General features: G+C 40.9%; 3 protein-coding genes and 1 pseudogene across 5 annotated transcripts in view; 1 reads left to right on the forward strand and 3 right to left on the reverse strand.

Moving 5' to 3' along the window:
- Nucleotides 1-668: 668 nt before the first annotated feature.
- LOC140255154 (UDP-glucuronosyltransferase 1A9-like) lies at nucleotides 669-3,860 on the reverse strand. The gene is made up of 2 exons (XM_072342485.1): nucleotides 3,000-3,860; nucleotides 669-758 (listed from the first exon to the last, which is right to left on the reverse strand). Exons 1-2 carry the CDS (start codon nucleotides 3,858-3,860, stop codon nucleotides 669-671), a joined length of 951 nt encoding a protein of 316 aa, XP_072198586.1.
- A 1,597-nt stretch (nucleotides 3,861-5,457) lies between these two features.
- LOC140255155 (UDP-glucuronosyltransferase 1A9-like) lies at nucleotides 5,458-7,245 on the reverse strand. Its single transcript, XM_072342486.1, has 2 exons — nucleotides 6,385-7,245; nucleotides 5,458-5,658 (listed from the first exon to the last, which is right to left on the reverse strand). Exons 1-2 carry the CDS (start codon nucleotides 7,243-7,245, stop codon nucleotides 5,458-5,460), a joined length of 1,062 nt encoding a protein of 353 aa, XP_072198587.1.
- A 24-nt stretch (nucleotides 7,246-7,269) lies between these two features.
- On the reverse strand, nucleotides 7,270-8,909 carry LOC140255156 (UDP-glucuronosyltransferase 1A9-like; annotated as a pseudogene).
- A 1,580-nt stretch (nucleotides 8,910-10,489) lies between these two features.
- The window catches only part of USP40 (ubiquitin specific peptidase 40), a 29,491-nt gene continuing 15,589 nt past the window's right edge, over nucleotides 10,490-24,391 (forward strand). Inside the window, exons 1-14 of one of the 3 annotated variants that reach the window (XM_072342255.1) lie at nucleotides 10,490-10,665; nucleotides 13,436-13,652; nucleotides 14,137-14,204; nucleotides 15,138-15,251; nucleotides 15,773-15,937; nucleotides 16,454-16,600; nucleotides 18,615-18,758; nucleotides 19,167-19,295; nucleotides 19,840-19,941; nucleotides 20,292-20,399; nucleotides 21,416-21,737; nucleotides 22,441-22,522; nucleotides 23,104-23,275; nucleotides 24,015-24,099. In XM_072342255.1, the coding sequence (XP_072198356.1) occupies nucleotides 13,454-13,652; nucleotides 14,137-14,204; nucleotides 15,138-15,251; nucleotides 15,773-15,937; nucleotides 16,454-16,600; nucleotides 18,615-18,758; nucleotides 19,167-19,295; nucleotides 19,840-19,941; nucleotides 20,292-20,399; nucleotides 21,416-21,737; nucleotides 22,441-22,522; nucleotides 23,104-23,275; nucleotides 24,015-24,099 (1,837 nt within the window). In that variant the 5' untranslated portion in view covers nucleotides 10,490-10,665; nucleotides 13,436-13,453. Of the gene's footprint in view, nucleotides 10,708-13,435; nucleotides 13,653-14,136; nucleotides 14,205-15,137; nucleotides 15,252-15,772; nucleotides 15,938-16,453; nucleotides 16,601-18,614; nucleotides 18,759-19,166; nucleotides 19,296-19,839; nucleotides 19,942-20,291; nucleotides 20,400-21,415; nucleotides 21,738-22,440; nucleotides 22,523-23,103; nucleotides 23,276-24,014; nucleotides 24,100-24,391 lie in introns of all 3 variants that reach the window. The other 2 variants (XM_072342257.1, XM_072342254.1) reach the window with 2 other exon arrangements.

The raw sequence follows: 24,391 nt of genomic DNA on the forward strand, positions 1-24,391 counted from the left end.
CATAAAACTCTTGGAGATCCTCTCCCAGAGTGCATGAATGGGAATGAAGCACAGTTAGCAACTGTGGCTCTGCACAGAAGCATCATAAGAGACCATCAAAGCCACCGTAATTGAGATTTTCTGCCTTCTCAAAAAAAAAAAAAAAAAAAAAAAGGCTTCTAAGAGGATGAAAATACCACCCTGGCATTAGTGAATGCAGCCAATAGAAAGTGAATCTGGAAAAGCTGTGACCCATGGAAAACCATACAGAAGCCCATCTGTCCTACTTAAAGGACTAGACATGTATCCAGTGTGTCAACTACATACCTGATTCTGGTTTGTAGATTACCAGAAGGAAGTTTGTACCGGTTCTGCCCGAGCCATTACTGGGCTCATGCTAAACCTATGGCTTTCACATTGGACAGAGGAAAAAGTTTCCTACCATCCTGGAAGATCATCATAAAAAGCACCATGTTGCAAGTAAAGAAGAGGCAAGGCTAGTACTGTCTGTAGACCCCAAAGAAAATCCCCAAGTCAGCTACTGAAAAAGACAATTTCAACAGCATATCACCAGAAGTCAATCATTCACAAGCACTGTTTCATTGAATTCACAGTTATCATGAGATCTGGGCGCAGTGCTGAGATTACTGATTAACCATGTAAAAAATTTCCAAATCTCATCTTGGATCTCAATCTGGAATATAAAATGAATTCTCCAGTTCTTCGTTCAGTTCAGTAAGCAATAGGTCAGGTAAGTAGCCTTCACCGTAGTGCTCTCTCTGAGGAAAGCAAGCATGTAAGGTAGTGTACATTTTTATTGTGTTCCTCATGTATTTGCCTTTGGCCCCCATCATCACAGTCTCATGCCTTCTGCATGGGAAATCGGTAATCACAGCCTGAACCTCTGATTAATCAGCTGAGGTATCAGGTCAGCTGTGGGAGCACAGGTGAGAGTAATGTAGCTTTGCTCCTGGAAGGGGTGGAGCTTGACTCCACCTCCTCTAGACCTCATTTAAGGGCTGACCACCACTAAGGCAGTATCTCTTGGAGACTGCTCCCTGCTGAAGACTGTCTCAGCATTTCCCAGTGAAGGCATCCATATTGGTGAGTTTTTCCTTATAAATAACCTTTTGAATATCTTTGTATTGTTTCACCTTACACCTTCCATACTATGTAGCCCAGATACAGCTGATGGCTCTTGTCTTTACCTTCTCCATACCACTTTTGGTAGGAACAATGGCACTCAATTACACCAAATGCATCTCTTATCCAACACTGCCACAGGATGCTGGGTAATTCCATGAGTAAGCAGTAACAAATCCATATACAAAATTGCCTCCCAGGCTCTGGCAAGAGTGATCCTGGGATCTTCTGAACCTCTGTGTCTTTGAATTCCACATCTCTTTATGAGTCTATCTATACAAACTTCTGTAAATTTTTACTGTCTGTAAGAGCCAGAGCTCTTGTATAATAGAGAGAAAAATGTCTCTTCTCTCTTTTTGCTCTTAAACCAATAAACCAGGTTCTGATTTTTCCCTGCACCTGCCAGTTCTTTCCCTACAGGAAGCACTGAACAATTGTTTTCTATGAATCTTTCTGATGTCATTAACAGTTTTCACCTGTTGTTTTTTTTTTTTTTTTGCTAACAGTGTAGATCTTGGTCATGCATTTTACCATATCTGTCTCCTGCCATTATAATTTTTGCTGTTCTACAATACCTTTTCTTAGATGCAGGATAAGACAAAATGCAGAATGAAGATACACCAAAAAAATCATTCAGCAGCTTAGAGGACATTATTTTATCTTCTCTTTCCCTTTCCTAGTAATCCCATCGTTTTGTTCTCTTACCTTCTGCACAACAGGATCCTGGGTTTCATAGAACCATCTATTCTTTTCACATTACGTAATTTCTGAACATCAACTCAGATTATCCCACTGCATTTGGACTGATCTTTATCTAGCACATTACTTACTTTATGTTTACACACTACCACATTATTGCCTTGCTGCTAGGCACCACTCCAAGCAATTTTTCTTTAGATATACTGGATGAGCACACAAACAGAAAACATCATTCCCACTCAAAAATGACTTACATCATTATGAAGAAGGAAGACACTGGGAATAAAATACATGAAAAGCAGTTATAATCCTTTTAAAAGAAGTACCTGGAGACCATCAGGATATAAAAGTAAGTAAAAGGATATAAAAGACTTCAGTCATGCAATCAGCCAGAGCGTGACATGATGCCTCTTCAGTCCGAAATAATTAATTACCACTCTCTTAAGTCAAACACACAAAAAAAATGCATGCAATCAGCTTACTCTTTCTTTGCCTCAGTGAAGATCAGCAGAATCAGAATAAGATCATCAATGAATACAAAGGAAGAAAGAAAAGTAACTCAACTCAAAGAACCTGCTGTGCAATTATGTAGTGATACTGTGTGGCCACACTGCGGAAGTGAAGAGGAAGTATCACAGTGAAGAAATGTGTGTCCTCCTCCGTGACAAGTAACAAATATCCAAACCTATAAATTGTATTAACTAGATAGACTGTATTTAAAGCTCCTGCAGAACTGTTTTGATAAAAGTCAATGTCAAGAAACAAGTACAAAAAAACTAATCAGCCACATAGGGAAAATTCCAGTACGAAAGTAGAAACAATGCAAATTAATTAAAAATTAATTTTTGAACCAGTGGAATGCATTGCATCCACTGGTTCCATTCAAAGGAATATATGCTACAATCCAAGATGAAACCAAAATTGTATCTGACCAAATAATAGTATGTATTCACTGAGGACAGCATACAGAAGTTGAAGACAGACTTTGTTGGAAGGCTTGGAAAGTATTAAATCGAATAACAGTCACCTGCCTCCATTTCAGACCATGGAAAAGCAATGCCAAGAACCAGATATACTGAAAAATTTTATAAAGACAAATACTATCAAGACCACTAAACATGCACAAGCCATGAAATTACATTGCTTTGAAAATGTGTAAATTGAGAAAACAAACATACCTTAGGCAGTGGTTTCTTCTGAGCACAGTTTATACCTCCTATGAAGACCATATTGGGCATCACTGGTCTGGGATACTCAAACACAAAGTCAAACCTCATTATTGAAATAGATGCAGAATCCAGGAGGTCTATGAGGGATACATCTCTTTGAAGAACTTCAGAGGAAAGCTGTATCGCAGCTCTATAGTAACCATTACAGTAAAAGCGCTCCAGGAGTGCAATCAGTGCGTTTTCCACTCTCTGGAAAAATGTCATGTGGTCTGAGTTGAATGAAAAAGTTCTCGGGACATACGACAGAGGGCTTGGGCACTGCGCTGCTTCAAAGTGCAGATTGCAAGGTAATCCTCTCATGAAGAACACAAATGGAAGTGAAAGGTAATTAGCAAGTGTAGCTCCACACATAAAAATAGGGTCTGTGAGGATTGCATCGAAGCCGCTTTGATTCAAGTACTGCAGTGTTTCCGTGCTACTGAACAGTTCCTTGCACTGACGAAAGAAGATGCCAAAAACATTTACTGAGATGTTATACAGTGCCAGAAAATTCAATGGGAAAGGCTTACTCTTCAGATGAGTTGCAAAATACAATTTAAAGGCATTATCCAGTACTTCTAACTTGGTAGATACTGGGTATGTTTTCACAGTGTATGCATGTTCTCCTTTCTCTCCCATCTGCCAGCTTACTTCTGGTTTAAGCACCACCACTTCATGTCCCCTCTCAGCGAGTTTCTGAACTACTTGCTTCATGCTTAGCCAGTGGCTTCCAACCATGGGCATCACCAGGAGTTTCCCTCCTTCAGACAGGCCAGGAATGAGGAGGATAAAAATCCAGGCAGCAAGTGGAGACCAAAGCCTCAGTGTCATTTTCCTGTGGGCAGATACTGACCGTGAAAGCGTCGCCTTCTTCTCCTTCTTCTCCTTCTCCAGGCTGTAGCTTGAATATGCTCTTGTAGGAAGTGTATGGATTTATCTGCTGAGTTGTGTGGAACTGTGATTATCTTCTAGTTAATGATTTACTGCCTTAATTACTGCACACCTACCACTCAATAACGCAGGCGCTTTTTAAAAATACATTTAAAGCCAAGTGTAGTGAACTTTACCTATGCTGATTCATTAGAAAGCTTCAGTGCGTAAAGGAGAATGATTTCCTCAACATCCTAGTTAGATTTCTAGACTTCTCTTAAACTCTGATGTATCTTCTCCCACCTCTTGGTCAGGGCAAAGGAAGGCATGTCTGATGAAAACAACTCCTAGACATTTTATAAGAGTACAAATGGATTGAAATGCAGGAACTTTGTCCACGTAAAGTCTGTCCCAGAGTGGAAAATTCTCTCATGAACCTGTGCGATACTTTCATTCTGTGTAAGGGTTCCTCTCCCATCACTCTCAAAACATCTGACCCAAATTTATGCACCTTTCACAGAGTTTTCCTGTTCCTGATGTTCATTCAATATTTGAAGACAAGGTGGGCTGTAACAGTACTGGAATCTTGGCATCCCAAAGGAGAACGTTGGAAAATGATGGTGGATGCAGATCACATCGCTCCCAACCTTAAACCAATGTCCCAGAACCCAGCAGTAATGTAGACAGACAGCAGGCTGTCTCAGATGTTGACAAGCAGGATGGGCACCTGCATGGAGACTGCCATGTGGTTTGTGCAGCTAATGGGGCTCCTTGCGTTAGAAGAAGCTGGACTTGGACATTTACTGACAACACGCTCCAGGGTACTTGGGAACCCATGACAGAAATGCATCCACAGCATAGATGGACAGTAACACTGCTCAGAATACTAAGTATTTTCTTCCCAAACTAAGGCAGATTGATCACTGAGGTATATCTTACCATACACATCACTAGGAGAAATTAGTGTTGAAAGACCTGTGTTGTTTTTTAAACAACCAAAAACACTACTTGGCACAGTTCAGGTCTTTTTGTTCCTGCATCTTTGAAAGAATTAGCCAACTGAAAACCATTTCCCTCTGTAAAATATATCTTAGACTTCCTTCTAACCTTTCATCCTCCAGATATAAAGCTATACTGTGAAACAAAACTTCGCCACAGAGCTCCAGATAACACAAGTCTGCTAACAACATGATTCTAGATTGTCAAGTAGTGAGTTCAAAGTCTGTGTGAGTTCATTTCCAGACTGACAGAAGCCCATCTGTCCTGCATAAAGGACTGGACACGTATCCAGTGTGTCAACTACATACCTGATTCTTGTTTGTAGATTACCAGAAAGCAGTTTGTACCAGTTCTGCCCGAGCCATTACTGGGCTCATGCTAAACCTATGGCTTTCACATTGGACAGAGGAAAAAGTTTCCTACCATCCTGGAAGTTCATCATAAAAAGCACCCATGTAACAAGTAAAGAAGACACAAGGCTAGTACTGTCTGTAGACCCCAAAGAAAATCCTCAAGACAACTACTGAAAAAGACAGTTTCAACAGCATATCACCAGAAGTCAATCATTCACAAGCACTGTTTCATTGAATTCACAGTTATCATGAGGTCTGGGCACAGTGCTGAGATTACTGATTAACCTTGTAAACAATTTCCAAATCTCATCTTGGATCTCAGATGGAATATAAAATGAATTCTCCAATTCTTCGTTCAGTTCAGTAAGCAATAGGTCAGGTAAGTAGCCTTCACCGTAGTGCTCTCTCTGAGGAAAGCAAGCATGTAAGGTAGTGTACATTTTTATTGTGTTCCTCACGTATTTGCCTTTGGTCCCCATCAACACAGTCTCAAAGAAGAAAAATGAAGAAAGTAAAAACAATTAATTAATAGGTACAGCAGTGAAATCACATTGTGATGTAACATGGCCACATTTCAGAAGTGAGAGGGAAACACCTCAGAAAAGAAATACGTGTCCTTCATGACTAGTAAGCAATGCCTGATGTTACTAATTGTTTTAACTAGATAGATTGTGTTTAAAACTCCTGCAGAACTATTCTGAAAAAGGTCAATGTCAATAAACACACACAAGAAATGATCAGCCAGGCTGCTGGTCATACAGCTATGAAAATAGAAATATTGGCAATTAATTAAAAATAATTTCTGAATTAATGAAATGCATTTCATCGTTCTGATGAAAGCATTACATGCCAAACTCCATGAAGATGAAAGCAGATTGCATCTGACTGAAGAATTGTTTGTATTCACTGAGGACAGCATACAGAAGATGAAGACAAGCCTTGTTGTATTTCTCTGAGAATATTAATTCAAATAACTGTTACCTGCCTCCATTTCAGACCATGGAAAAGCAATGCCAAGAACCAGATATATTAAAATGATTTGGAAAGCAAAAGAATACCAAATCCACTAAACAACCACAAGCCATGAAATTACATTGCTTTGGAAAATGTGTAATTTGAGAAAACAAACATACCTTAGGCAGTGGTTTCTTCTGAGCACAGTTTATACCTCCAATGAAGACCATATTGGGCATCACCGGTCTGGGATACTCAAACACAAAGTCATATCTCATTAGCCAAATAGAAGCAGAGTTCAGGAGGTCTATGAGGGATACATCTCTTTGAAGAACTTCAGAGGAAAGCTGTATCGCAGCTCTATAGTAACCATTACAGTAAAAGCGCTCCAGGAGTGCAATCAGTGTGTTTTCCACTCTCTGGAAAAATGTCATGCGGTCTGAGTTAAATGAAAATAGTCTAGGCACATACGACAGAGGGCTTGGACACTGTGTTGCTTCGTAGTGTAGATTGCAAGGAAATCCTCTCATGAAGAACACAAATGGAAGTGAAAGGTAATTAGCAACTGTTGCTCCACACATAAAAAAGGGGTCTGTGAGGATTGCATCGAAGCCGCTTTGATTCAAGTACTGCAGTGTTTCCGTGCTGCTGAACAGTTCCCTGCACTGAAGAAAGAAGGTGCCAAAAACATCTACTGAGATGTTGTACAGTGCCAGAATATTCAGTGGGAAAGGCGTACTCTTCAGGTGAGTTGCAAGATACACTTTAAAGGCATTATCCAGTTCTTCTAACTTGGTAGATACTGGGTATGTTTTCACAGTGTATGCATGTTCTTCTTTCTCTTCCATCTTCCAGCTTACTTCTGGTTTAAGCACCACTGCTTCATGTCCCCTCTCAGCGAGTTTCTGAACTACTTCCTTCATGCTTAGCCAGTGGCTTCCAACCGTGGGCACCACCAGGAGTTTCCCTCCTTCAGACAGGCCAGGAATAAGGAGGATAAAAATGCAGGCAGCAAGTGGAGAGCAAAGCTGTAATGTCATAATGGCTGATACTGACTCTGAAAGCATCTCTTTCTCCTTCTCCTTCTCCTTCTCCTTCTCCTTCTCCTTCTCCTTCTCCTTCTCCTTCTCCTTCTTCTTTTCCTTCTCCAGGCTGTAGCTTGAATACTGTTTTGAAGGAAGGGGATGGATTTATCTGCTGAGTAGTGTGGATTTGTGATTATCTTCCAGTTAAATATTTACTGCCCTCAGCCATGCTACCTATGGATGAGTAATTTTTTTTTTTTTTTCCCCCTAAGAATTTGTGAAGCCAAATACAGTTACTCTTACATATGCTGAGTCATTAGAAAGCTTCAATGCTTAACAGATAATGATCTCCTTGATGTACTAATTACATTTCTACAGATTTCTCTCTTGAACACAAGTTAAAAAAAACAACTGCTACCTATAAGAGTACCTGTGAATTGGAAGGCAGGAATTTTGGCCACAGAAAATCTGTCCCAGAGTGGAAAATTCTTTCATAAACCTGTGTGATACTTTCATTCTGTGTAAGGATTAATCTCCCATCACACACAGAATATTTACAAGTTCATGCACCTTTCACAGGCTTTTCCTGTTTTTGCTGTTCATTCAATAAGTGAAGAGAAGGTGGCCTGTAACAGGACACTTCAGAAGTGAGGAGGAAACATCAGGGGAAATAAATGTGTGTCCTCCTCCATGATTAGTAAGAAATGTCTGATGCTACTAATTGTTTTAACTAGATAGGCTGTCTTTAAAAGTCCTGCAGAACTATTCTGGTAAAAATCAATGTCAAGAAACACATACAAGAAATGATTAGAAAGCTAATTGGAAAAGAAGAACATACCTTAGGCAGTGGTTTCTTCTCAACACAGTTCATACCTCCAATGAAGACCATATTTGGCAACACCAGTCTGGGTTACTCAAACACAAAGTCAAACCTCATTAGTGAAACAGAAGCAGAGTTCAGGAGGTCTATGAGGGATACATCTCTTTGGAGAACTTCAGAGGAAAACTTGATTGCATCTTGATAGATGGCATTACAGGGAAAGCGCTCCAGGAGTGCAATCAGTGTGTTTTCCACTCTCTGGAAAAATGTCATGTGGTCTGAGTTGAATGAAAAAGTTCTCGGCACATACGACAGGGGCTTGGGCACTGTGCTGCTTCAGAGTGCAGATTGCAAGGTAATCCTCTCATGAAGAACACAAATGGAAGTGAAAGGTAATTAGCAACTGTTGCTCCACACATAAAAACGGGGTCTGTGAGGATTGCATTGACGCTGCTTTGATTCAAGTACTGCAGTGCTTCTCTGCTGTTGAACAGTTCCCTGTACTGACAATAGAAGGTTTTGAAAATGGTTGTGAAGATATTGTAGAGTGCTATAACATTTTTTGGGGAAGGCTTACTCTTCAGGTGAGTTGCAAGATGCACTTTAAAGGCATCATCCAGATCTTCTAACTTGGCAGATACTGGGCATGTTTTCAAAGTGTATGCGTGTTTGTGTTTGTCTCCTGTATGCCAGCTTACCCCTGGTTTAAGTTTTGTGTCCTCTCTCATCAAGCTTGTGAGCTACTTCCTTCATGCTTAGCCAGTGGCTTCCAATCATGGGTACCACCAGGAGTTTCCCTCCTTCAGACAGGCCAGGAATGAGAATGATAAAAATCCAGGCAGCAGAGCCGTAATGTCATTTTTGTCTGGGCAGATACTGACTGTGGAAGTGTCTCCCATTGCAGGCTGTAGCTTGAATATGCTTTTATAGGATGTGAATGGATGCATTTGCTGAGCGATGCTGCTTTCTGGTTATATTACAGTTTTACTCCTCAGATCTGTGCTCAGTTATCGGTGAGTATTGTTGTTGCTGTTTTGTTTATTCACTTGTAAAGCCACATACTGTGACCCTTCACTGTGCTGACTCATTGGAGTTCCCAATTAATTTTCTTAAAACATTGCTTCTGATCACTGTTGTATCCTGGTCAGAGTAAAGGAAGGTAAGATTGTTGAAAAGAATTCACACAATACAATAACAAATGAAAAGAGCCTCAACACATCAGATTGTGGTTGGATACACAGATGTCCAGTGAATGTCTCTGAAAACAGAACAGTAGGATGCCATGTTAAGGGTTAAAGTGAGATCAACAAAGTCTTTTGGGCTACCAGGAAGGGATTATCCCTACAGCCTACAATATAACACTAAGAAGCGACTTTTGGAGAAGATAGTTTGGCATCTGAAGCACAGATCTGTGAATTTGAAGTCCAGCATCTTCCTTCCAAGGAGCCATGGAGTTTTCTCACTGTCTAGGAAATGGCCATGAAACTTCTGTTATGCATCTGGAAACTCTTCACCAATACAGATATCAAGTAGAATCAGGTATAACGTGGTATACTTAATATGTGTAAAGTTATACACCTTCTACGGCTTGGACTCAAGAGAGACTCACATGTGGGCCCAGCTATCAGACCTGACTGTCAGCTGAAGAGCACAGAGCAGCTTATGTTCCACTTTGGCTTCCACTGTTGACTCTCAGCTGCATTATGATGATTGAAAAATCCCAAAAGACAAAGCGTGCAGAGTCAACTGAGGACGAGGGAAGTTAATCAGTACTTTAGGGGAGCTTATATGAGTCTGCAGGTTTGCCAGGGTCTCACTTATTTTGCTTGATTCTCTGACAAGGGTTTGTTTATGGTTTAATCTTTTCTGGGCTAAAGGTGATGCAGGATGACGGTTAGTTAAGTCTGAAATTGATTTATCCACACAAGGAGACGGCTGGGAACTTCAGGCTTGAGTGGAAAGGGGCATAGTTGGGGCATGATAGAGGAACTCTTTCATCTGAAGATGCATTTTTGGGGCAGTTTTGACTCCAGTACTGACAGGACAAGGGGGAAGTGCTTTAAGCTAGAAGAGGAGAAGGTTAGGTTAGATGTTAGGAAGGACTTGTTTACTCAGGGGCAGCAATGCACTAGTACAGGCTGCTGTGGGTGCTCCATCGTGGTGGCACGCAAGGCCAGGTTACCTGAGCCGGTGGGGGGGCAACCCTGCCCAGAGCAGAGCGTTTGCAACCGGAGCTGGATCTGGATGGTCTTTAAGGTCCCTTCCAATCTAAGCCCTTCCTTGATTCTCTACGGAGGATCTCGAGGAGGCGGAGGGGGCTGTGCTGGCAATTTATCACGGCACAACCTGGGATACAGGCACACAACTGCTGCTCCCCGCCTTAGCCGGCGCCGCTGCAGCGGACTCCATCCCCCATGATGCTCGGCGGGGCCGGCCCTTAGCGCGCTTTGCGCCGCGCCAAAACAAAAATGGCGGCAGCGGCGATAAAAAGGCGACGGTTTGGGGCTGTTTGCTTGTTCTAAGCGGTGCGGATCGGGCCTTTTTCCCGGCCGGAACCAAGGCAAGGCCGAGCGGAGATCTGCCGCAGCTACCTGGAGGGGTGGAGCCGGAGCCGGGTGGGGGTGCGGCCCGCGAGGGGAAGAGGCGGCTGAGCAGAGGTGGGGAGCCGGCCGGCGGAGGTGATGGGGTGGGGGGGCCCGCAGGGGTTTGGGGGCTGCGTTCTCAGGGTGTCCCAGCTTTGGGCCGGGTCCTTGAGAGCTTCCTGGTATCAGCTAGAGGCGCTTTGAGAGGGTTTTGAAGCGGAGAGGTTTTCTAAAAGAGATGAAACTGATTTCTGTTATGAATACAGACTGTGGGTGCTGGGGGTGTTCAACCTGGGGAATAGGAGGCACATGGGAGACCTCGTTGTAGCTTTCCAGTGCTCGAAGGGAGCTTACGAGCAGGAGGGAGACCGACTTCACATGGTGTGGTAGGGGCAGGACAAGTGGGATTGGCTTTAAACTGAAAGAGGGGAGGTCTGGATTACACATGAGGAGGAATCTGTTTACCCATTGGGTGGTGAGGCACTGGCACCGTCTGCCCGGTGAAGCTGTGAGCGCCCTGAGGCCATAAGACCAGCTTGGATGGGGCATGGGCAACCATTTTTGTTGGCAACCAGCCCCAAACGCCACCTAGTTGGAGCTAGATGGGCTGTGAGGTCCTTTCCGGCCGGAGCAATGCTGTGATTTCATGTTTCTAATCTGTGTTTTATGGCTTTTAAGGGAAGGAAGGTATGTTGTGGTTTAAGCCAGCAGGTGGCTCAGCACCGCACAGCCTTCCTCTCACTTCCCTTCTTCCCGATGCGCTGGGGGAGAGGATCAGGGCTGGGGGGGGGGGTGGAAACAAAGTAGAACTTGTAGGCTGAGATAAAATTATTTACTGAGATAGAGAAAAGTAAAACAATAATAGTTAAGACTATATATATGGATGTATATAACAAGTAGTGAACAAGCAATTGCTAGCCACCCCTTGAGAAGTGCCCAGCTAGCCCCTGAGCAGTGCAAGGAAGAGAAATGAGCTCCCTCCTCCTTCAGTACTCCCTTTGCTTGATGCCATATGGTATGGAATATCACTTCGGTCAGTTTAAGTCATCTGTCCTAACTCTATTCCCTCCCAGCTTCTTGGGCCCTTTGCTGCAACTGGCCTTGGCTCTCTACAGCATTGCTTAACAGCAGCTGTAAACATTGGTTTGTTACCAGTGTTGTTGTTCTCCTGGAACCAAAACACAGTGTAGTACTGGGCATTTTGAAGGAAACAGTTCCTTCCCAGCTGTAAATAAGACACATTAATGTTCTGAGGGTCCTGAAGCAAGGAGTGAGAGAGAGTTTGGCACTGTCCCTCTTACCTTCGCTCTGGAGTAGTGAGGGGTGCTCGGTCAGCTTCCCAAGTGTGTGTGCTTTTATAGTGAGCAAACCCACTAGGATCAAAGTATGTGTTCACATGAGAACAATATGAATCATAATCTTTCTCTAGTTAAATGATGAATATGACACACCTACTGTAAAATAGGCTGAGAGCTTTTGGAGGATGCTGAACTTATCAATCATGTCTTGAAGCACAGGAGGTGAGGTCAAGGTTTTAAAGCTGCATTCAGAGTAGAAAAAGGCATTGGAAAGAAGGTTTATCCCCTGTGTGTGTTCATTACTCCAACTGCATGGTTTTATTTTTGGAGTTTTGCATTGTGTAAAGTGATAAAGAAGTCTTATAAAACAAGTAAGAGTGAACGTTCCCATGCTGCTTCATAGTCAGCTTCTCAGAGCATAGCTGTGTGCATAAATAGGCAAAAGGACTCAAATTATTTAATGTAATGGTGAGGCTGTGGATGCCCCATCACTGCAGGCATCCAAGTCCAGAGTTCTCCACTCAACCAGCTGCTAGTTCTTCAGGTATCTGACAAACCCCATCTTATAAAATCACAGAGAATTATCATAGAATGGCCTGGGTTGAAAAGGACCACAGTGATCATCTGGTTTCAACCCCCCTGCTATGTGCATGGTCACCAACCACCAGACCAGGCTGCCCAGAGCCACATCCAGCCTGGCCTTGAACTCCTCTAAGGCATCCATCATAGAGGCTTTTGGATTGATGTGATAAAGAACCATCAAATTGGAAGTGAAGGTAGATAGGGAATGATTATTCAGTGCTTCAGTGTAATTCGTGGATTGCTTATTCCTAAAACAAATATTGCAGCGTGGCAAGTACAAAACAAAAGAGATTGAATTGTGGGATCTTGTTACACATGCGAAGATCATAGAGCTACCAAAAAGACTGGACAAAAAAAACCTCAACAAAGATAAGGTGTTGTTTTTCTTTTGTCACTGACTTTCTGGCTTGCTCAACATCTGGAGGCAAAGAAAATTCATTGCTAAAGCATTGCTGTATTTCTGCCTACGTATTGCACTGTTTCCATCTGATCCAGCTAGAGACAGATTTTATGTGTATGTGGATTGAGAGACACAGTGCAGGCATATTCACAAATCTGGGGGACCTTACAGAAATTTCCTGCAAGAAGTACCTTGAAAACTATTAAATAATAGGTGTTTAGAATGACCTATTTATTTTGGCATGCGTATTTGTGCTGATTCAAAGTTGAAATGTGGCAAAGTTGATTCTAGTTAAAAGCATGCTGAGACAAATGGTTTTAATTCGCCCTTTTTTTTTTGCTGTTGTGCTAATGTGTGTTTCTTTATGCAGCTGATGTTTGTTTTTAGAATGAACAGTGTAAGACTTTTTAAAGAGGTATAAGCAAATTCTACAGTTGGGCCAGAGGACCTTTGAGGGTTTGAGGAGGGTGGATTCCATTGCATTTTTTTTTCATAGTAAATAGATTATTTTGTGTTTTTAAAGGACTGTTTTGTTTTCACGATGTTTGGGGACTTATTTGAAGAGGATTTTTCCTTCATATCAAACAATCATTATGGAAAAGGGAAGAAATCCAAGGCCAGAGATTCTGAGCTTCCAGCTCCCAGGGATTTCACCAATCTCAGTGGTATCAAAAATCAAGGTGGGACCTGCTACCTCAATTCCCTTCTGCAGACTCTGCTTTTCACCCCAGAATTCAGAGGTACTGTGTTCAGAGCCTTCTTAAAGTAATCTCTGTTGATATTTTGTAGTGACTTGCATTTCTGATTGCTTATTGAAGAAGCACCACAAACATAAACAGTTCATTTCAGTTGGATTCAAGTGAGTCCTTACAGAATAACCGGTTTTAAGTCGTTAAAATCAGTATTGTCACTTCTACACAATGTAGAACTGTAGTATGTGTTGTATTTTAGACATTTACTGCTTGTGAAAATTGCTGCTGTTGCTCTACATAACAGGCCACTTATTTTGGAATGTAACTGTTACAGTTCAGGGAAGAAATCAGTGTTTTGCTATCTAAACATCTCCATGTTGACGTGTTTTTAGCTTGAACCAGGTGTAATGATAAAAGATGTTGAGATGTTGCAGGCTGTTTTGATGAAAGTTGGCAATAGTAACAAAAGAAATCTTCAAAGAAAAGGCATTACCTTTTTTCCTTAATGTGTCTTTTCTCTTTACAATGACAGAGGCACTGTTCTCTCTAGGACCTGAAGAACTTGGGACTCTGGATGATGTCAGCAAACCAGATGCAAAAGTATTTAAAGTCTTCTATTTTGTCACTGTTCAGTGTTGATCCCTATGGTTTGAAATGGTGTTTTCATGACGGTGAATGAAAGCTGAACTTTGATACTGAAAGACTGGTTGAAATCCGTTTTGCACGCAGGTGCAAGTTTTCAGTACTATAAGCTTTTCCTCCACGATAAGGTGTTGAGTCTTGAGTTTGATAGTAGAGGTTCTTCAGTGGAAACAGAAATGATCCCAAAGCTTGTACGGTGTCTTTTTCTCCACTGTAACTGAAGCTACAGTGCAATGACTGATTTGCCACCAGTTAAACAACAAAAAGGAAAATGGAGTGTGTGCAGACTGGGTGATTGCATTGAGATTCTGCAGGCTTAACAGCCCACCTATACAAAAAAAAAACTTTATGGGACTGGAATTTAGTATTTATTTTAGAAGTGCTTACTAAAATTGACTACTTTAGCAGGTCTGCTGAGCTACTTCAGTTTCATTCTTTGGCCCTTGGGTTGATGTGTCATGGTTAATTGCTTGGCAATATTAATTCCTTTGTTGAAGATAAAAATAAGCAGCTGATAATGCTTGTTGACAATGACCCTTCTCCTTCCACCTCATCATCTGTCTTTTTACTGAACAAGGATCAGCTTGTCTGTAACTGCATTCTTAGATTTCAGGGTTATGAAAAATAGCAAAGTTGTCCTTTTGTGCTTTGGTGGTGGCTTAATTTAGACCCGTACAGTCTTGCTTTGTCACAAAGCTCGTATTCCACTGTGTTGAATATGGAGGGGTTGTACGTGTTTGGGAACTGATGTTCTGATGAGAGTCAATTTATTAAAGCCATTGTTAATGGTGGTTCTGTTAACATAGGTTCTGTTTGTTTTGACTAAATTACATCACTTTATTTCAATTGTTGATTTGATCTGATAGATATTTTTGGTTCTTTTGTTCCTAGGTTCGGATAATTCCACTACAGCTTCAACGGTTATTTGCTCAGCTCCTGCTCTTAGATCAGCAGGCTGCATCTACAACAGACCTTACTGAGAGCTTTGGTTGGAACAGCAACGAGGTACAAGTCAGCACCATCAATACTGAAGTCTGACATTTAAAAAATTGCTTAAAATATTTCAAGCTTTGGAGATGGCAATTAATTGGACCAGCTGTTCTTCTGTGCTGTTGTATCTCCACATGCAGTATGTGTCAGTTGTTTCCAGTCAGCAGCAGGAGAAAATGTTTCCTTTAAATACGTTTGGAGCAGCTGTATCACTGTTTTAGCAGGAATGCTTTTTCAACAGTAATTAGGCTGCTTGTCTGTTAGTTATCTTTGTTTTCTGTGTAATGCATCCTAGAGCTTAATGCAGATCTACGTAGGTGAGACTGTTTCTCATATGTTATATTTTATGTACTTGTAACTACTACAGAAAGCATGTCTGAATGAGGAATAACAGCTAATAAGTGTTTCTCCAAGTAGTAAATACATGGGTAATCACTGAGACAGGTTTCTGGCATGCATAGTTGAAGTTGTTTTTAAGCCATAAGCAAAACAGGTGGCACTAGTTTATTTCTTTGATTTTGTTTTTTGTCGTATAGGAAATGAGGCAGCATGATGTGCAGGAGCTGAATCGGATTCTGTTCAGTGCTTTGGAGACTTCTCTTGTGGGCACTTCAGGGCATGACCTTATTAATCGACTGTACCACGGGACTGTTGTCAACCAGATTGTTTGTAAAGAATGCAAGAACATCAGTGAGAGACAGGTAAAGCTGTAAAGCTTTTCCAAGTTAGGTTTCTGTTAGATGACATCTTACTGCAGCATCACTGGTGCTCATAGTGAATCTAGATATTGGTTGGGGCACTGCAGACTTGCAGATGTGTAGAAATTGTGCATGACTGACTGTTGCTAGATCTCAGCTGGAATTTTCAAAGCCACGTGTATCGAGATGTGACTTATGAGCTTAAAAAACAACCCAACCAATCAGCAAGCATTATAACATCTGAGTTGACATGTTCTGCCTGTAGATGTGATTAACAGACAGCTGAACAGTAGGATAACAACAGTAATATATATCTTTGCATTGCCTTACTGTTCTTTGTAATTAAAAAAGTATCTGTGGATGTGTGGGTGCACGTTTTGTTTCTTTCCTTTTCCCTACCAATAACAAAAGCAAAATGGGTGCTCGCATCTACTGTGGTAGGAGGGATGAGTATCTTTTGAATATACCCTAAAATTGCACTACTTATTATCTCATTGTTGTTGTTTTACTTCTGCATAGGAAGATTTCTTAGACCTAACAGTGGCAGTAAAAGGTGTAGCTGGCTTGGAGGAGGCCCTGTGGAACATGTATGTGGAAGAGGAGTACTTTGAAAATGAGAACTTGTATCGATGTGGAGCCTGTGATAAGCTCGTTGAAGCATCAAAGGTAATGCATCAGGTCCTTCTCAGTGCTTGATTTGCTGATGCTGAGAGACTTCACTTACATTGCTTTGTCCACCCTCTAGCCCCTCTTGCCCCCCCCTCCAAAAGAAATTAAAGAAAAATAAAGTTACAAGAGCATGCCAAAAATGGACTTGCATTTTAAACCTCAGCTATGTGATCCATTTCCTGACTTGAGTGTTGTTGCAGTCTTTAAGTAATGGTGAATAGGGTGGCATTTAATTATGAGAGTACTGCTGCATGCACATGCTTCTACTGCACCTGGCTTTGGGCATTTCAGAGCATAGGCTATGAAAGATAAGCTACAGCCTAAAAAAAAGAATGAAATAAACTACCTGGAAATTCTTATATGAAGAGCACCTATGGCTGAGAAACATATTAAGCAACCGCTGCATTGTGCAGGGAAATGGGCTCTCCTGATTAAGGTATTGCATTGTTCCTCTGACGCTGAACAGGTTGCGCTGATGTGTTAATGGACTGAAGAAGTGTGCTGCAGTGTTCTAGAGCCCTTAAGTGGGTGACATGGAAGTGACTGTTAAGCTTTTCCAATGTCTGTGGCAATGGATGTGTATGTTTTTGCAGCGTATGTCTTTCTTTACCAGCTTGCTTCTGGTTTAAGCACCACCACATTGTCTTCTCTCAGCAAGCTAAGCCGCATGTTCAGCCAGTGGCTTCAATATGTGGGCTCCACCAGAAGTCTTGTTTTTCCTCTTAGTCTTGGTGAAAGTCTGTAAAGGGGAAGCATAGACAGCTGCTAGTGCACTTTGCCTTTGGTGTGTTGTCTCTTCTTCACAACAATGAAGCTCTTCTTCCTGCTCTGGTGACCACTCTGCATCAGGATGAGCAAACCTTGCATCATGTTTAGTGTGGAAAGAAAAAGGTGCAGAGGCAAGTTCAGGTCAGTCACAGTTAATCAGTACCTTAAGAGAACTTCAGGAAGATTTGTCAATGCTTCACGTGGATTGATTTTAAGTGCTTGAGTTCAACTTCCCTGAGTTCAAGGGAAGTACAAGATAACTGTTGCCTACCTCTGAAATTTGATCATCCACTTAAGACAAGGGGAATTTGGAACTTGAACACTAAGTTGCATAGCTGCAGATCAGCAGCATGACTGGGGCCACAGGTGCAGCATATACAGCGTGTGTGATCACAATTGCCTGCAGAGGGGCAGTGCTGCTGGTGAGTGAAGTACCTGCTGAGTCACCCTGACGGAATGTCTGTGCACATCTAGGCACTGTGACCCATACCTAGCAATGCCACTTCTCCATTTCTTTGGTATTCTGTGTTTAGATGTTATTTTCTACCCTTTGTCATGACCTCAAAAATAAATCAGATGAAGAGCCCCATCTTGAGAACTAAATCTGTGCTTATGTTCAGAGGTGATACAAGGTATTTGGTTGGGCTTTGCACCGGTGTTTCTAATGTGCTTACGCACCTTGTTGTTTGATCTCATTAAGTGTTAGGTGGACTTGATGATCTTAAGGGTCGGATCTAAATGATTTTGCCTTTCTAAAGTGGACTATGTTTGGCTTTCCTGATTAAAGTTTCTCACCACTTTAAATAAAATAAAATGAAGAGAGATTTTAACTCTGGCTTAATTGTTCTGTGGGTGTCTGTAGCTTTCCAGGATACGCTGGGTACAACCTCATGCTAATGTTGTCGGCCACACATCTTAGTCAAGGCTGTTTTCTGGTGTATTTTGGACTATTTCTATTGAATTCAGAAGCAGTCCAATAGTCATAGCGGATGGAAATTTATCTGGATTTTTTTCAGCAGTGTGCTCCTTCGTTTTCATAGCAGGATTAAGTATGGGACTGGTGATCACTGCGGGTGTAGACTGCAATGTAAAGGAAAGAGCTTGATTGCTTTAGTTACATAGTAATGAAAAAAACAGTCTTGTCTGTCTCCTTGTAAAGAGAACAGAGTAATAGAATTGACCATAGCAAGGTTATTCTGTATAATAATATGCTTATACCTTTTTTCTTTTTGTCATGTTACAGTCGGCTAAACTACATAAGTTGCCTCCCTTTCTCACCATCTCTCTCCTGAGGTTTAACTTTGACTTTGAGAAGTGTGAACGATACAAGGAAACTAGTTGCTATACCTTCCCTATCCAGATAAATCTGAGACCTTTTTGCGAGCAGGTTTGTACTGTTATATTTGTTCAAGTTTCTATACGCTCAGCAGAGAACTGGTATCTCAAGGTCAAGGTATCTTTAATTTTGCATTTAGTCCAAGGAAACTTTGTGGGGTTCTCCCGTGTTCTCTAGTCCTTTAAACAAAATAAGTTGGTTATAAACATCAGGTTGAGTTCTTCTATTATTTGTATCAATATTTCATTATTTTACTATTGAAATATTTCATTTTTCACTGTTATTCAGAATCATGTTGGTCCACACTTGTGTTCCACAACACTGAAATGCCCCTTCAGTCTTGGCACGTGAGAAGGCATAGATGAGAGATATCTGAAGCTCTGCTGATAGTGTAGAAGTGTCCTTGTGTGAAAGACTTGCTGACATATATTATTATTGTTATTATTTTTCTTTTTGAAGACTGAAATGGATGATTCAGAGTACATGTATGAGCTCTTCTCTGTTATTATACATAAAGGTGGCTGCTATGGAGGACACTATCATGTTTATATCAGAGATGTGGATGAATTAGGAAACTGGCAATTACAAGTAAGTGCTAAATGGTTGTTTTCTTTTCCTTACTTGTCTCTTATATTTCAGAAAAGCATTAAGAGCATCCAAGCTAATTAATACTTTAGTGAGGCATTTGTTCATTAACCTGATTGAGAAGGCTGGTTTTTGGCCACATGCTACCTCTGCAGGTTGGAAGCTATTAGGATTTTTGTGGCAAACTTTAGCTTTCTGATCTGCTGTCTGTCACAGTAGCTGGCTTTTGTATTCCTGCTGCCTGTTGTAAGTCAGGTGGGCAGAATCAGACAGCAGGTGTGTATGTGCTGCAGTGAGCTGGCTGCAAGCTGCTTCAACTGTTGTGGCAGTGAGTGAGTGATCTTTGCCATGTGTTTGGTACGTGATGAACTGGATATCTCTGTGTGACATCCAGATACAGAACGGTCCTTTCTAAATGATTATGCACAGCTTCCTCTGAAACAGATTTGGAGGATTTGCTTTACAGTTCTAAACTGCATATATAAATCTTAGTACAGGCTGGAAAACTGCCATCAGTGTTTGTGAATGTACTGTTTCTCTTACGCAGGAAGATGAGGATGGGCTGATTGAAGATAAACCTTCAAGGGATAATGAAAATGTCAAAGAAGCAGAAAATCCGTTGGCAGTGTTGAAAGGGATTTTGTCAGAGGTATGGTATGTAAAGAATTTATTGCTTCAATTTAGATATTAGGGAACCCAGAGGAAGGGGCTGAAATATGCAAGAGGCAGGCTTAACAGTACTGAACTCTTGCAAGCTTATTGCGAAGCATGTAAAACTCATAATTTAGCCCAATTTTAGTGTGATTTGTTGCAACTCATACAAAGAAGAAAACTGACTTTTTATTAGTATTTCCTAAGTTGCTTGCTTAAGCTGCTGCAGAATGCAACTCTGACTTATTAACAAGTATCCATGACTTAATCACTTGAGAACTGCCTTCATTGTGCTGTTTCTTTGGCATTTGTGACCTTCATCATCGTAAGTTTTTCATTTCTTTGTAGGAAGAATGTAAACAAATCCCTGTGGATCAGTTAGGGCAGAAATTCTTGGAGAAAATAAAGGTGTCCTGGAACAAGAAATACCGAAAACAATACGGGGCATTACGAAAGGTAACGTGTGGGTCTGTTAGTTTCTTTCTTTGTTGTGAAGGTAACTTTACATTTCTAATGAAGAATCAGTAGGGTGGCAGTTGAAAATAGTGGCACTTGGGCTAGTAAGATAGTGTGTGTGTAAGAGACTTGTTTGTGGGGCAAATTAATGGTCTGGGAAACACAAATTGGATACTCAACAGCTTTATCAGCCTGAAAGGTTTTTTCCATCTATATTGTTTATTATTGGTATAAAATAGAGTCAGCTTTGGCTATTAAATATATCGTCTCACTTGTGTCTGTGGATGAGCCTGCAGCAGTGGTACTGCCACTTGGATATAGAAGCAGTGATGAGAATTAAAGAAGAAATACAGCACTGCTTCAAAGTCATAACAGGAAAGGATTTTCAAAGAAGAGGCACTTTTTGGTTGGTTAGGGTACATCCATGGAATTTAACACTCCAAGTCTTGTTTGTCTAAGTAGTTACTTCATTTTCTTGCACTTTAAGGAAACGCTTTTGCATTGATGTTACGGACGCGTGGAAAAATCACATTCTTTTTTAATAAGACTGACTGCACAGGTTGCAAATAAATCATTAACATATCTGTGACATCTAATGTGAGTCTTCCACAGAGGGAGCTGTTTATCTGACCTATATAGACAATACATAGAAACAAGTTCTGAGCACCCCAATATTAACAATCTCAAAGTTTGAGTGCTGTTGTGATCATTACCGCAGGTGACGTAAGGGTTGTGTCTGGCTTTGTTTTGATTTCTTTCCCTTTTTTCCTGAGGGCGCTTGTTCCAGTTTTATTCTTAGTATGATGGCTTTTTTTGTTTATTTTTTTTGCGTGTGTTTGACCACAGAAAATAGCTATTGAGAAATCAGCTGGAGTGAGTGGGTTGTGTGTATGAATTTGAGGACAATTCGGGTTGCGTTGCTGATGCAACCAGCTGATGCAATGTTATATTTAACACCGAGTATCTTCCTTTGCTAAAAGGTTGCTGTTTTGCCTTGTCCTTGCTTTTATTTTTAGTATTTGCAGAATCATCCCCAGATATTTCAGTTCAGCCCTGATGAAAATAAAGTTGGTTTAAAGGAAAAATACAGACTCCCATTTAAGTCAGATTTTCAAGGACAGGCTTTCCAAAGCGCTCCTGAGGAGAATGGTATCCAGTGGGATTCAGAAAAAGCACCTCCAAGGCTAAAGGAGAGTTGTGCTGGGAGCCATTGGTTTGATCTGAATGATTCGAAAGTCCAGCCCATCAAAGAGGAGGATATTGAGAAACAATTTCAGGGTAAAGAGAGTGCCTACATGCTGTTCTATCGCAAGTCTCAGCTGAAAAGACCTCCTGAAGGTACGAAGAATTTCTCTTTACGTTCTGGGGCCTTCCTTCATTGCTAGTAGTACTGAGATTTTCAGAAGGGTGAAGGTAGCTGGGGCATTTCTGCCCTTTTCCAGAGTATTGGGGATGGAGATGTCTTCTAGTGCTAACTGAAAAGAGCTAAGATACAAGAAAGTAATCATCAAGGAGGTTGGGAACAGTTAATTGGCTATAGCTGAGACTGACCTTTCTCTAATATGCTTCACAAATGGTAGCGGAGATGCAAGCTCTTGCACCTGTATTGTGGCAATCCCACTGTCAGTACAAGCTGGAGGATGTGAGGATGGAGAGGTTCCTGGTGGATGGCAGCTGGGCATGAGCCAGCACTGTGCTGTAGAGATGTTCATTGCGAAGGAGTTGATCTTGGTGACCTTTAAGGATCCCTTCCAACTCAAAAGATTTTATGATTCCATGATTCTAATTTGCCTTACTGAAAGAAATAAAGGTTGTTTCTTATGGCTTTAATTTATCAGTTTCCCTTAGGGAAAAACAGATGTAATCACGGAAGATGTGAAAGCTCTTCTTCTGATTATTGTAATTTAATTTGCTCGATTGTGAAAGGTTGCAGTGTGATTGCCTCAGATTTTCAATGATTGTTATTGTAACATCTCATCTCTCTTTCCTCGTTGGCCAAAATAGGTTTTTGAGCCAAACTAAACTATGTTATTTGTTGCAGCTCGAGGAAATCCAAGGTACCAAATTCCTGAACATCTTCTGAATGAAATGAATGCTGCTAACATGGAGCTGCAAAAAAAGAGGTACATTAGTGTAACTGCAAGTCTTTTCAACAGCATTCTTCATCTACATATCTCAGAAATGATTTTAAATGGAAGGAACTCATAGAACAGATTTAGAGTCAGATACTAAGATGATTCAATATCATAGATGTGAAGGAATATGAATTTTGTTCTGTTCCCCTTCTTCTTGCTAATGGAACTGGATACAGTTATAGAGGAGGAAGGCAAAGATATCTGACAGTTTCCACAAGGTTTCTGCTTTTTTTGTTTGCATCTCGAGAGCATTTATCTGTAACAGCTTGGTAAACAAAAGCTTCCACATCCCTAAAGACAGAATTTATCATTTTGTTCAGAAAGGTCAAAGCAAGGTTTAGGAATGAGCCCTTTAACAGTATATTCTGTGCATGTGAAAGGCTGTACACTAAATAAGTCGTCCAAGTCTTAGAGCAGCTCTTTGCGTATTCCTTCATGGGGGGGAGAGTGTGGCAGTAAGTTCAGTCATGAGGGTGTCAATTAAACCACAACTGCCCAGAAGCACCTCTGAAATAGTTCAGCTGTTTGTCAGTAAATTCATCACTTTATTCTTGTGTTACTCTTTCAAGAGCGGAGTGTGACTCGGCAAACAACAGCATTGATTTACGTCTCCATCTGAGCACATGTTATAAATTTCACAATGGGGCCTTGCATCCTTCCCTTAGCTGGAAAGAGAGCATTCTGGATCTGACTGTTGACAGAAGAAAAACTCTAGGAGACCTTCGACAATCAATATTCCAGGTATTTGCTTTATTAAATAAGCATTTATTCACGTATTCATGCCACTATTTATTTCAATCCAAGATTTTTCATCAGTGTGGTAGGCTGAGAGCTGTTTGAGCTTTTTAAGGAGGGGACATTGGTTTGAGATCAGCCCTTCAAGTATTTAAAGGTCTTTGATCAGTGAAGCTTTACTTAAGTAGACTTTAAATAATTAGGTGATAAGGTATATAATTGGGCAAGAACTCTGGAATGTGAAGAGTAAGTCCAGTTTGTGGACAGACCGATATTTGCCTTTTCAGGGGTTTCTCTGGTCTCCATAAGGTATATTTAGAGTCATTTAAAAGAGAATAAAAGAAAATAATAATAAATTTAACTCAGCTATTGAATGCAAGGTCTGCAATTGTACTCTACTGCATTAAAGGAGTGTGACCTTTCATGAAAGGTTTCCTGTCAACTGATGAAACAAAGCTAACTTGCTCTCTGGAAACATTGTTTGCTTATAGTTTACAACCTTTGGTTGGTGTCCAATTAAAACCATGTTAGCCTATCTGGTGACTAGTCTGAAAACACAGATCCTAAATAATCCTGTGTGCTTTCTGTGCCTCTGTTCTTGTTGAAGGAAATACAATGAGCTATTAATAGAGAAAGGGGGCTTGGTAGCCTCTAACAGCTTTTGTCAATGTTGTAATTCTGAATGGTTAGAATTATTGCTTCCTCAAGTCTTATATCTTTATTTTTTTCTGTTCTGACCAATTAGATGATGAAATCTTGGGAAGGAGACATGGTTCTCAGTAGTGCCAAGCCCTTACCAGCAGGACTGCACCTTTATCAGATACTTGATGGTAAGTCTACCACCCATAAGAATTCAATGTGATTTGTGTAGGCACCGTGGATGTGAAATGTCAAATGTTTGGGAGCAGCACATTTGTGAGTCTCAAACTATCTTATGTGCAAATCCTCTGCCATTGTTGTCCACCTAGCAGTGAAACTAAACTTCTTGAGTCCTTCTATATGTAATGTTTGTGAAGTGCAATATAAATACTATGCGATTTAAGCACATCTGCTGACAAAAAGGATAACCATCTAGATCTTTACCTTAATTTACGTATGAATATTTGCTTTCAGTATAATTAT

Source organism: Excalfactoria chinensis, chromosome 7 (genome assembly GCF_039878825.1).
Source record: "Excalfactoria chinensis isolate bCotChi1 chromosome 7, bCotChi1.hap2, whole genome shotgun sequence".
Classification (NCBI taxonomy): Eukaryota; Metazoa; Chordata; class Aves; order Galliformes; family Phasianidae; genus Excalfactoria; species Excalfactoria chinensis.

What these genes read in the sequence shown, in the direction of transcription:
- LOC140255154 (XM_072342485.1), bottom strand. Translation starts at nt 3,860, where the DNA reads ATGACACTGAGGCTTTGGTCTCCACTTGCTGCCTGGATTTTTATCCTC. An exon ending in AGAAGAAACCACTGCCTAAG is followed by an intron (nt 759 to 2,999) that starts GTATGTTTGTTT and finishes TGCTTTCCTCAG; the next exon opens with AGAGAGCACTACGGTGAAGG.
- LOC140255155 (XM_072342486.1), bottom strand. Translation starts at nt 7,245, where the DNA reads ATGACATTACAGCTTTGCTCTCCACTTGCTGCCTGCATTTTTATCCTC. An exon ending in AGAAGAAACCACTGCCTAAG is followed by an intron (nt 5,659 to 6,384) that starts GTATGTTTGTTT and finishes TGCTTTCCTCAG; the next exon opens with AGAGAGCACTACGGTGAAGG.